This window comes from Schistocerca gregaria, chromosome 4 (genome assembly GCF_023897955.1).
Source record: "Schistocerca gregaria isolate iqSchGreg1 chromosome 4, iqSchGreg1.2, whole genome shotgun sequence".
NCBI classification, from domain to species: Eukaryota; Metazoa; Arthropoda; class Insecta; order Orthoptera; family Acrididae; genus Schistocerca; species Schistocerca gregaria.
This window is the reverse complement of record NC_064923.1, coordinates 655,517,122-655,529,200: the sequence shown is the minus strand read 5'-3', so window position 1 is coordinate 655,529,200 and position 12,079 is coordinate 655,517,122. Positions and strand designations below refer to the sequence as shown.

General features: G+C 38.7%; 2 protein-coding genes across 12 annotated transcripts in view; one reads left to right on the top strand and one right to left on the bottom strand.

Moving 5' to 3' along the window:
• The window catches only part of LOC126267405 (magnesium-dependent phosphatase 1-like), a 44,126-nt gene extending 39,161 nt beyond the window's left edge, over window positions 1-4,965 (bottom strand). Inside the window, exons 1-3 of the mRNA XM_049972633.1 lie at window positions 4,876-4,965; window positions 4,609-4,669; window positions 4,296-4,514 (exon numbers count right to left, since the gene is read on the bottom strand). Coding sequence (XP_049828590.1) covers window positions 4,296-4,514; window positions 4,609-4,669; window positions 4,876-4,918 — 323 coding nt within the window. The 5' untranslated portion in view covers window positions 4,919-4,965. The remainder of the gene's footprint in view (window positions 1-4,295; window positions 4,515-4,608; window positions 4,670-4,875) is intronic.
• A 498-nt stretch (window positions 4,966-5,463) lies between these two features.
• The window catches only part of LOC126267402 (hrp65 protein-like), a 140,253-nt gene continuing 133,637 nt past the window's right edge, over window positions 5,464-12,079 (top strand). For 4 of the 11 annotated variants that reach the window (XM_049972630.1, XM_049972627.1, XM_049972624.1 and 1 more), the window contains exons 1-3: window positions 5,464-5,550; window positions 5,657-5,817; window positions 5,996-6,206. In XM_049972630.1, coding sequence (XP_049828587.1) covers window positions 6,000-6,206 — 207 coding nt within the window. In that variant the 5' untranslated portion in view covers window positions 5,464-5,550; window positions 5,657-5,817; window positions 5,996-5,999. Of the gene's footprint in view, window positions 5,551-5,633; window positions 5,842-5,995; window positions 6,207-12,079 lie in introns of those variants that run through there. The other 7 variants (XM_049972625.1, XM_049972619.1, XM_049972622.1 and 4 more) reach the window with 7 other exon arrangements.

The following is a 12,079-nucleotide window of genomic DNA, read 5'->3' as shown; positions in this document are numbered from 1 at the left end:
AAGGATGGACGAGTATATTGAGTAGGTTCGGTGGACAGTCGAATGCCACGGTAGGAGGGGTGGAAAGGGCAGTGGGGAGGACATTTCTAATTTCAGAGCACGACGAGAGGTAATCAAAACTCTGGCTGAGAATGTAATTCAGTTGCTCCAGTCCCGGATCATACTGCGTACTGTGACCAGACTGTGGGACTTTGGGAGGTTTGCATATATGTAATTTCCTCAAAAATACTGTAATCATCGGTGGAGACTAGATAGATAGTTCAGAATCCCACTCATGGGAAATATGGAAGCGTCCGATCCCACCCGTTTGCTTTGACCCATGATGTCAAAAATATGGTGGAAACGACCATAAACCATGATTACAATGTGGCGCATATAAAGTCGTTATGTAGAAATTATGAGGACGAAAATACATCGAAAAACAAACACACACTCATTCCACAAAAAGCCTAATGACACTAACGGGACAAGCACGGGAAATAGGGGGATTTGGGTGGGGTCAAACTAAATATAAACAAATTAATGACGATGTAAATAAAACAGAAAGAAACTTCCACATGGGAAAAATATATTAAAAATATATATGTCTGCTTGTGTCTGTGTATGTGCGGATGGATATGTGTGTGTGTGTGTGTGTGCGCGAGTGTACACCTGTCCTTTTTTTCCCCTAAGGGAAGTCTTTCCGCTCCCGGGATTGGAATGACTCCTTACCCTCTCCCTTAAAACCCACACCCTTTCATTTTTCCCTCTCCTTCCTTCCTTCCTGACGAAGCAACTGCCAGTTGCGAAAGCTTGTAATTCTGTGTGTGTGTTTGTGTGTTTTGTTCATGTGCCTGTCTGCCGGCGCTTTCCCGCTTGGTAAGTCTTGGAATTTTTAATATAAATATAAACAAATTTAGACATCCAGCCCCACACAAAATGAAGAAAAAAACTGACATAACAAAACTCCCCAAATACCACTAAACACAATATCATCTGGAATAGGACACTTCCCTTGACCTCAACAGCAGCTCCCAATCCAATAAATTAGGACCTAACACTTCCCTTGACCTAAATAGCTCAAAAGCATCTCCCAATACCAACATTCACAGCCACACATTGGGATTGAACACTTCCCTTGACCTGTTATCCTTACGACATCTCCACAGCCGTCCATGGTCCGAAATGCCGGAACTTTAAGTAAGCCTCATTTCTTCACGACATACTGAACACTTCGCGACTTCATCCAAAAATCCGAATAGTTGAAGAAATTTTATTAGAGACAATGCACTGTCCCATACCTACCAAAGACATAAAAAAAGCAATTTACCAAAGTTCACACACGACGCCACACTCACAAACTAAACAAATAACATCACCTAACACACCACCAGAGAGCACCACCGATCGCATCAAAACGACATCTAAGAAACACGCCACTCTCCAAACTAAATTCCGTGCCGTCACACACAATAACAGCCTTACATCACGTGTCAAAACTGACAGGTGGGATTGGAAGCTTCGGTAGACCCCACTCATGATGGAAATGTATTGGATCTAATGGCAACAAATCGACCTGACATTAAAACTAATGCTATTTTTTCAGCTAAAACAAGCCAAAATTGACGGATTGCATTTTTTAGCACTTTGAACTTTGATAATTCAGTTATGTGAGCAATTTGGGTGCCACCTGCAGAACTTTGATATGCTGGCAGGCTGCAGATAAGTAAAGTATTAACTTCAGAAAATTACTCTTTCGGTAGATACAAGGCAATAAAGTATAGCCAAAATTTGGTTTGACAAGATTTATTTTTACTGGTACGTAGCTATCCAGTGCATCGTCAGTTATTCTTTTAGCTTCAGCCAGAGTCCCTCTACATGCTCCCACCATGTGCTGAAAGTTTCAAGTGCCTCATTGAGATACAACACTACTGCTTTTTATCTAGTTTACTGAGGAGGAACAGTAGAGGCAAAAGTCTCTTCATACAAGGAGGGAGATACTGAGGGCCCTGCAGCTGCTGCTAGACAATTGACAGTTACTAGAAGAGAGAAACAGTCAGTACAGAGCACTGTGGGACCCCATTCTCATGAATATGGGGGATCCTGTCAGAAGTACCAATAAGAACCCATTCTTACAGACGAATGGAAAAACTGGTAGAAGCCGACCTCGGGGAAGATCAGTTTGGATTCCGGAGAAATGTTGGAACACGTGAGGCAATACTGACCCTACGACTTATCTTAGAAAATAGATTAAGGAAAGGCAAACCTACATTTCTAGCATTTGTTGACTTAGAGAAAGCTTTTGGCAATGTTGACTGGCATACTCTCTTTCAAATTCTGAAGGTGGAAGGGGTAAAATACAGTGAGCAAAAGGCTACTTAAAATTTGTACAGAAACCAGAAGGCAGTTATAAGAGTCGGGGGACCATGAAAGGGAAGCAGCAGTTGGGAAGGGAGTGAAACAGTATTGTAGCCTCTCCCTGATGTTATTCAATCTGTATATTGAGCAAGCAGCAAAGGAAACAAAAGAAAAATTTGGACAGGATTTAAAATCCACGGAGAAGAAATAAAAATTTTGTGGTTTGCTGATGACATTCTAATTCTGTCAGAGACAGCAAAGGACTTTGAAGAGCAGCTGAACGGAATGAACAGTGTCTTCAAAGGAGGATATAAGATGGACATTAACTAAAGCAAAACGAGGATAATGGAATGTAGTCGAATTAAGTCGGGTGATGCTGAGGGAATTAGATTAGGAAGTGAGACACTTAAAGTAGTAAAGGAGGTTTGCTATTTGGGGAGCAAAATATCTGATGATGGTTGAAGCAGAGAGGATATAAAATGTAGACTGGCAATGTCAAGGAAAGCTTTTCTGAAGAAGAGAAATTTGTTAACATCGAGTATAGATTTAAGTGCCAGGAAGTCATTTCTGAAAGTATTTGTATGGGGTGTAGCCATGTATGGAAGTGAAACATGGACGATAAATAGTTTGGACAAGAAGAGAATAGAAGCTTTCTAAATGTGGTGCTACAGAAGAATTCTGAAGGTTAGATGGGTAGATCACATAACTAATGAGGAGGTGTTGACTAAAATTGGGGAGAGGAGAAATTTGTGGCACAACTCGACTAGAAGAAGGGATCATTTGGTAGGACATATTCTGAGGCACCAAGGGATCACCAATTTAGTATTGGAGGGCATCGTGGAGGGTAAAAATCGTAGAGGGAGACCAAGAGATGAATACACTAAGCATATTCAGAAGGATGAAGGTTGCAGTAGGTACTGGGAGATGAATAAGCTTGCACAGGATAGAGTAGCATGGAGAGCTTCAGTCTGTGGACTGAAGACCAGAACTACAACAAAGGGGGAAATACAAAGTCTATCATGACAGTTTCAGTTTTGTTTAGGTATATAGCAAAAAAATTAAAGAGAAAAATGTGGCTTAATTATCCAACATTCATAATCTTCAGCTGAGAACCCTAAAAACGTTATGACTTCTTTCCTCTCGAAGACAGTTCTGAAGTGTGAGTTTACCAGAATGTCATGCTGAAGAGACTTGAGTATAGCTTTTATCAATATATAATGAACCCCTGTAGCTGGAACAAAATGTTGATTACTTATTTGATGGACTAACTCTAAACTTTAATACTAAATCATGAACAATACACACTTCTTTTGCCTTAGGCCTTAATTAGTGGTAAATCAAGTGAATAAAAGTTTGAAACTGCAATGCAGTCAGACTCACAAAGATATTAGCATCAATAAAATTCACAGATTACTTTGGCACCACTTGAGAAAGAATGACTATCAATGAAGAACTGCTAACAGATTCACTGACTGCTTTGGGAAGGATTTGGGTAATGGGTTAAAAAAGTTATAGGTGACAATACAGTCATTGCTAATATACTATTTAATATTTGAAGACTGAAACATAGTATCAAAGAGCTGGAATTTATAAGGCAAAACCACAAATAAAAGGAGAAATATATATGGTATATATCAAGGTGAGTAACAAACATTCTATTTAGTCTTGTAAAGTGGAATAGCAGTAGTTTTACTACTGTTAAAGTGTTATGAAACGTTACTAAAAGACCTCTGAAGCACAGTAAGTGGCAAACTACATACGTGTCAATGTATTTTAAAATTTGGTGATACATTAGCATAACCGATATGGGCAAAAAATATGAAGCAACTAAGTTGTTCTAAGGTTTTTGTCATTTTAATTTACTACAAACTACTGTGCATCCTTTGTTACATGGTTGTGCCTCTCCAATGAAGTACACTGATGTCATCATAATGATATTTGTGCTTTATTTGACTTACTGATTAAAATGGTTTACTTTGCGACCGGGGTATATTTCCTTGTACGTGAAGTACTTGTCCCAGTTAAAAAGCTGAAGGGCTTGATTGGCCCCTCTTATTTCCCCTGTTCTTGATGCGACTGCTAAGGTGTAACCCTGAGCTTTCAAATGTTCAAGTACTGTTGGAACTTCGGGGTAGTAAGGAACTTTCCTTCCAGCGGCATCTACGACGTTTCCTATACTTTTGACACATTGAAACGAGAGTTACTGACTTCTCCCGTAGATAATACTTTACTTATTTCTAAACGTTTCGAACAGAATCTTTCCGGACCAACCTGTTTCTTCGCAGCGGCAATGAAACGTGAGTATCCACCCAGAACGGCCATAACGTATAATCTGTAACTCATTAAATAAACAATTAAGGCAATACAAAATTCTCTTACTAGTTTTAAGTAAATTTATATCATTTTTATATATATACACGCTAATGTAAGAAGGAGCTTATTGGAATCTGCCGCTGGTAATAGCGTTCTGCTGTTGGTATTTTAATTTATGCTAGCAGCTTCTATTTTTCTCAGACCTAAAAAAATAGTGGATCTCACCTAAATCGAATACAATTAATTTTGGTCTCCTTTCTAAATTCATGCCTAAATAAATCCCGATAACTCAATTTGCGCAATGCTTTTTTATCTTATTTTTGCGACTCACGTACTGTTCTAAGGATCTCCTGTCCATCTGATTGGTCGATAATCAAAGCTGGAGTCCACTAGCTATTTGCTTACGAAAATAATCTATTTTCTTCCTTTTCGAAAAATTATAATTCGTCAGTGTTCCATTAACGGTCTTGTTATACTTGACCGGTTATTAAATAAAACAATTATTACTGATATTATAAATGCACTTCTACGTCTTGTCTTTCAAGACAATGCGTGTAGTCAGCATGTGCAATGTTTCTGCAAAAAATTGCAAGACAGTCATCCACAAAATATCATATCGATATACTTTTTCAATGTAAATAATTTATGAAAGCCATAAATTAATTTTTTTGTGGATTTCTTGTGGAGTAAATCGTTAGCGTTTTATCTTCCGCGAATTTCTTCATGCTGCAAATTATGTGGCTGACAGCGCGTAAGATATGAAATAACTGTATTATGTTGTTTTAAGTTTATTACAATGAACCTCTGAAGAACCAATAAACGATTATCAAGTAACATCCCAACTGTAGCTTACAGTCATTTAAGACTCGAAAGAAAGTGGTAACATTTTAATTTATACTGGTAAGCTTTTTAAGAAAAAAAAATTTATATTAAGAATAAATATCAGGTCTGACAATGATTTATATACTTAGGTGTCAAAATAGGATTCTTTTCGCCCCCATTTCAGGGCGCACTTCGTTGCGCGGAAGCATCTCGATCCACTTGCCATTCGTGCGCGGAAGGAGCTTTACTTGGCCGCCATTAGTCCTTTATCCTGGTACGTGTGGCATCTAGAGTCCGGTTGTAGCGTGAGCGGTGATTTAAGCGTGAAGTATAGCACATAAACAGGTATAAAGTACTATAACTTAACATGTAAGTACATTTTCAACAGTTTGTACAGAATTATGTTTTTATTTGCATGGTTTCCCATTGTATTGCGCATTATTGTGGTATAACGAATTCTGTTCGAACTGCGGTTGAGTGTTTATTTTACTGATTTCTATAAATTTCTTTTTACTACGTGTAGAGCAATGGAAAACGCTGCAAATGAAATGAACATTAAGAATGAAGAGGAACACGACCGGAAAGGCCAAAACCATGCCGGGCAAAACAATCATCCCGGTGGCGGTCGTGGTGAAGGCCGGGGCAATTTCGATGGCCGCGGTGGTGGATTTGGTGGTGGCAGAGGCAGATTTGCGAATCGTCCCAGAGACGACAACAGAGGCAGAAATCCTGATGTAAGTGTTAAAAATTTAGTTATGTAGTCCTAGTGACGAGATACAGTAAGGCTTGGGTCTATGCGGTGTAGCATGCCCCCCTCCCCCCCTTCAACTCTTTATTTTGTAGTGTACATTTCTTGTTAAGTTTTAGGGACGCTGTTTAACGTGTATGTTTACAATTTCTATTATTTTGGTTCAACACGAGGTGCAATGCCTGAAATGGATTTTTTACGATGTTATTTAAGTAATGTTATATTCTGTATAGGTTTGAAGTTATGTACGCATGTTATCGTACATTTGTCGACGATGGGCATAGCACATCGTGATGGGTAGTGCGTAAAGGAACTAATTGTAGAATAGTTACAAAGTAGGCTTGGTTGTTTATTAAAATTATATCTATGATGGCATTGTCTAGCTTGAAGGATTCAAATTACCCAGGGAGGTGGTGCAGTGCTTAGCTGTTAACATGCCATGCCTTTTTTCCTGTCCACTGGTGGACATACTTCAAACAGCACCCACGTCTGTTCAATTTTTTATCGAAGGAGTGCATTGCGTCCCTGGTTTGGTTTGAGTATCTTGAGCTGTTTAGCAGAAGACATGCATCTGGGTTCTGTGTGTGTTTATGCTTAAACACAAGCTGATGCTTTTATACACGCCCAGAGGGGTCAATTTTTCTTAATTTTAATTTTTTTTAAAAAGAATGTTGCATAAAGATATTGCAACAATATTTCCTGTCATGAATTTTGTCCAGTTGTAATGTGTGCTTTGTGTATTGAAAGCAGTGCGTTGTGCACAATCGCCTTTAAAAAAAAAAATTAACCACAGAGGGGTCATATTCACCCCTTTAAAATAATTTGTTGGTGGCATGCCTTAAATGTTTCTCATGCACTCCCAAACTTCAGCCATTTTACTTCTTGATGTTTTTTGTTTGCATCATTGTGGTTTAAGTGACGGAGGGGGTACAGAGTTCTTGACCCTTGTTCGTAGACATCAATATAATCAAATGTATTTTGAAATGTGCTTCAACAGTGGCACACTTGAGAACTACTAACACATGGCAGCTGGTCAATGTCCATAGTAGTTGACATTTATGCTTGTGTTGCGAATGAATGCACAAGTAAAGACCTCCATAGTTTATGATGCACTCCAGGGACGCACTATTTTCTGTAAAAACGGGTATAAAAGAATTGTGTAAGATTTCTGAGGTTGAATGAGAAGTTTGCTCTGTTTATGTTTAGACATTAATTTGCATTAGTTTCAGCAGGAACAAATTCATAGGAAACGAAATAGTCACAAACCCAGATCAGACCTAACGATAGATTAGCATTTCTTTGCAAGTAAAATACTACACTGAGGTGTCGAATCATACCTCCTAACACTTTCGGACAACTTTTTACCAGTTAATGCATGGCTTGGACACAAGTCATTGTAAGTCCGTTGCAGAGATGTTGAGCCATGCTGCCCTAATGGCATCCATAATTTTGAAAGTGTTACTGGAAAAAAAATTGTCGAATACAGACCTCTAGATTGTTCCGTAACTGTTGGATGGTATTTGTCGGGTGATCTGTGTGGCTGGCCATTCACTCACTGTCCAGAATGTTCTTCAAACAAATTGTGAAGATATATGGCCTGGTAACATGGGACATTGTAATCCACAAAAATTCCATTGCTGTTCTGGAACATGAGTCTATTAATGGCTGCAAATGGTCTTAACAAAGCCAGTCATATTGAGTTAATGATCGCTTCCGTTGGACCAGAGGACCCAGTCCATTTCATTGTGGAGCCACTACTAGTTTTTGTGTCCATGGCTTTGTAGGGTCTTCACCACACTTGAACCCTATCACCAGCTCTTACCAACTGAAATCACAGCTTATCTGATCAGGCCACACTTTTCCAGTTGTCTAGTGTCCAACTGATGTGGTCATGATCTCAGGAGAGGTGCTGCAGGCAATGTCATGTTCGCAACGCCGCATTCAGTGTCTGCTGCCAAAGCCCAATTAATGCATTTTGACGCATTTACTAATGGGAACACTTGTCATACATCCCACATTGATTTCTGCTGTTGAAGTGTTGCTTGCCTGTTACCAGTGGCAACTCCAAGTGTTGTTGCTGTGCCAAGTGAAGGCATTGGCCACTGTGTTGTCTGTGGTGAAAGGTAGTGCCTGGGATTTAGTATTCTTGACACCCTCGTCACTGTTTTTCTCAGAATATTGAATTAATTTATGATTTCAGAGATGAAATGTCCCATGCATCTAGCTCCAATTAGAATTCCATATTCTAATGCTCTCAATTCTCGTAATGTGATCATAATCACTTAGGAAACCTTTAAACGAGTCACCTTAGTATAAATGACAGCCCATTTATGCCTTGTACACGATACTAAAATTGTCTGTATAGGTGCCTATCACTAACACACAAATTTTGTCCTCTCAGTGTAGTTGTTCGCTCACACATTTCCAGGCTTAAGTTTGGCAAGTATGGACACATGACCTGTTTAGTGATTTTGCTGTTCCTTCTTTTGTTTATAGCTCTCATGGCAAATGAAAACAAAACAGATTTCTGCGGATGAAAGTTGGCAAGTGAATTAGAATATGTTCACATAGTTAGGGAAGGCTAAAATGTTTTTAGTCTGTTCTGTGATTTATGTTTGTGGCAATCGAGCACTAATTGCCTCGCAGAACAATGAAGTCATTTTTGTCTTTGCTAAAAAAAAATTTGGCTTCAATTAATCTTTTCTGGTGAGGCAGTCAATTTGAAACGGTGTTTCATTCCACAATATTGGCTGGTTTAAACTGTTTGCTGAATTTAAAATGCACTTTCTCATCTTAAGGTATTATACCATGATACATGAGATAATCCAAAAACCACACTGAAAAGATTATCAGGTTGGAGCCTACTTCACTATGAATCTGGACATACAAATGTGCACGTCAAGCTAAATTATGCATTCTGGTTTGGTTTATGAAATTCCAGTGCTCTTAGAGTATCCTCTAATGTCCTGTTTCCTTTGATGTAAGATCTCTAGGTGCTTTGGATGTGTGAACACGTGGGCTTTCTACGTCGTCATACCTGTACAAGCCTGGAATGCCTGTTTTCTGGCACCTAGCAATTACTGAAATGGAACTATTTCTAAGAGGTCACAGGAAGATATTGCGAGCAAATGGGTTGAAAAGTGCTACTTTCAAAGTAAATTTTCTTTCGTGCAAGATGACTCTCACTACATGTGAGAATGTGTGGTGAGTGTCTTAAATCACAGGACCACCTGCTTAAGAGAATTTGGTCTCAGAAGACTACATTTGTCATTATTTAAGATTTTGTTGGCACATTTGTGTGATGTCCCTTAAAGTGCAACACACAAAGATCAGTACTATATGTGAAAGCTTAGCTTTTCTTGTAGCTACACTACATATATTGATTTAAACCATTGTTTTCTAATTATGTGTTCATGCACTTCAGTGATGTTGCTACTGGCAGACTACATCATGTATCTTTTGCTCTGAATATGTCATAGCTGGCAAGATAGTGCAACATGAGCCATGGTGTTACAAAAGCACAACACAATTTCAGCGCTTCAGAAACTAATGTCCTATATGGTAGAATTTGAATTTAAACTTACATAATATGAAAATGTGCAGGGTATTGTAATACGAATATATGCAGTGTAGATGATGCTGCACATGAAAGGGCTTTCTTTTTCTAAAGTGCCGGGAACCTCAATAAAAGTGTATAAACCTTAATCCTTCAAAGGGTTGATAAGGTTTACTGTTCAGAGAGTGTTCAGCCATTTAACACTGGCGAAAGGTGTATTTTTAACATGGAAATCTTAGTGAAAGTTGGGAATATTTTTTCCTGTCCGTGTATACATGCTGTAAATGATATATAAATCATGTAAAAACATTAAAAATAAAAATTGCATAAAATTTTGAAATAATTCAGAATTTGATCGTTACATAGTAAGGATTATAATGATCCCTCTGGGCATTAGAGGGCAGAGAAAGGCTGGACGTTGTTTCTGTGGTGTTTGTGTACTGACATATACTCTGAAGAAAGGAACCAGAATTTTACTGGTAACAAATGTCATATGGAATGCAATTTCTAAATAAAAGATGAATAAAAATTAGGTGTGATGCTCTAACTGTAAATTATTAGCATGACATTGTAGTAACTAGTTTCTTTACCACTGTTAAAGAATATGTCTTCAAGTAGGGTAACAAACAAGAAGCCTATACAGATTTGTGAAAATTGTCTGTTGAAACTGTGGACAAATATTCATGCTATAGTGACATATTAAGCCCAAAAACTCAGGATGCTGATATCTGAAAAGAAAAGGATTGAACACGTGGAGCTTCTTCACAAACTCCATGAAATTGAAGTAGACAGTGAGGGTGAGGTAAAAAATAGATTTGGAAAGCAGTCTCCATTCCAATGGATTCTGGGGTGTATGAAATTCCTGCGTTTAAGGATGTGTGTTTTGAGGGCGAGGGTAAGGAGTCATTCCAGTCCTGGGAGTGGCAAGACTTACTTTAGGGGGGAAAAAAGGACACACACACACACACACACACACACACACGTGTGTGTGTGTGTGTGTGTGTGTGTGTGTGTGTGTGTGTGTGTGTGTGTGTGTGTGTGTGTGTGTGTGCGCTCCCAGGATTGGAATGACTCCTTACCCTCTCCCTTAAAACCCACATCCTTTCATCTTTCCGTTTCCTTCCCTCTTTCCTGACGAAGCAGCCGCCGGTTGCGGAAGCTCAAATTCTGTGTGTGTGTGTTTGTGTGTTTTATAAATAAATAAAATAACACGCAAACACAAACAAAATTTTGAGCTTTCGCAACTGGCGGCTGCTTCGTCGGGAAAGAGGGAAGGAAAAGGAAAGATGAAAGGATGTGGGTTTTAAGGGAGAGGGTAAGGAGTCATTCCAATCCTGGGAGCGGAAAGACTTACCTTAGGGGGAAAAAAGGTATATACACCCATACATACACACAAGCAGATGTCTCTTTCCCTCTTTCCTGATGAAGCAACCTTGGGTTGTGAAAGCTTCAAATTTGTGGGTTTGTGTTTTTTTTTTATTGTCTATCTACCAGTGCTTTCTTGTTTGGCAAGTCACAGCATCTTTGTTTTTATTTATATTTTTCCCATGTGGAATGTTTCCCTCTATTATATTCATATCAGATTGTGTGTGTGTGTGTGTGTGTGTGTGTGTGTGTGTGTGTGTGTGTGTGTGTGTGTGTGTGTGTCCTTTCCTCACGAATGCTATGCCCAAAAGGCAATGGACAAGAGTCTTTTAGTTGAGCCTGTCTCCAACTTATGTCTACTTTGTGGTAAGTAGCAATCCCTTTTCCTTACATTACAACTTGACATTTGTTGTTTGATGTTTATTTTTTTAAAGAAGTTGTGTAAATGACTCTTTTATGAAATAGATCACAAATTATGTATTGAAAGTTGGTGAAAGTTCAGATTACAGAAAACCCCTGTAAACCTTACGAAGTTTCAGTAATTGCTGAAATGCATTGCGTAGAAAAACGTGAATACATGTCTGCAACTGGTATTCATGGCCAGTTTTCAGCTTATAATATTTCTCCAGCCGTATGGTTGCAGAAGTTTATGCATAAAAGTACAGCTCCCCAGACTGAAAATCACTCTTGCTGTGAACTTCTCCTGAAAGTTGCAAACAAAATGTCACTTTACCCAATTTCCCTCATGTTTTCTTTCTTTGTCACTTTTCATCACAACCACCATGACATACGTTAACAGGCAAAGAAATTGATGCATAGAAAGCTGCTGGAATGAGCCAACATCTCAACACATCAGCACCCTTGTGTATAATGTGCTCTATCAACAAAATTTTGCTTGTGCATTTGTTCCTATGTGTCAGCAATAGTTAAAGGGGAAA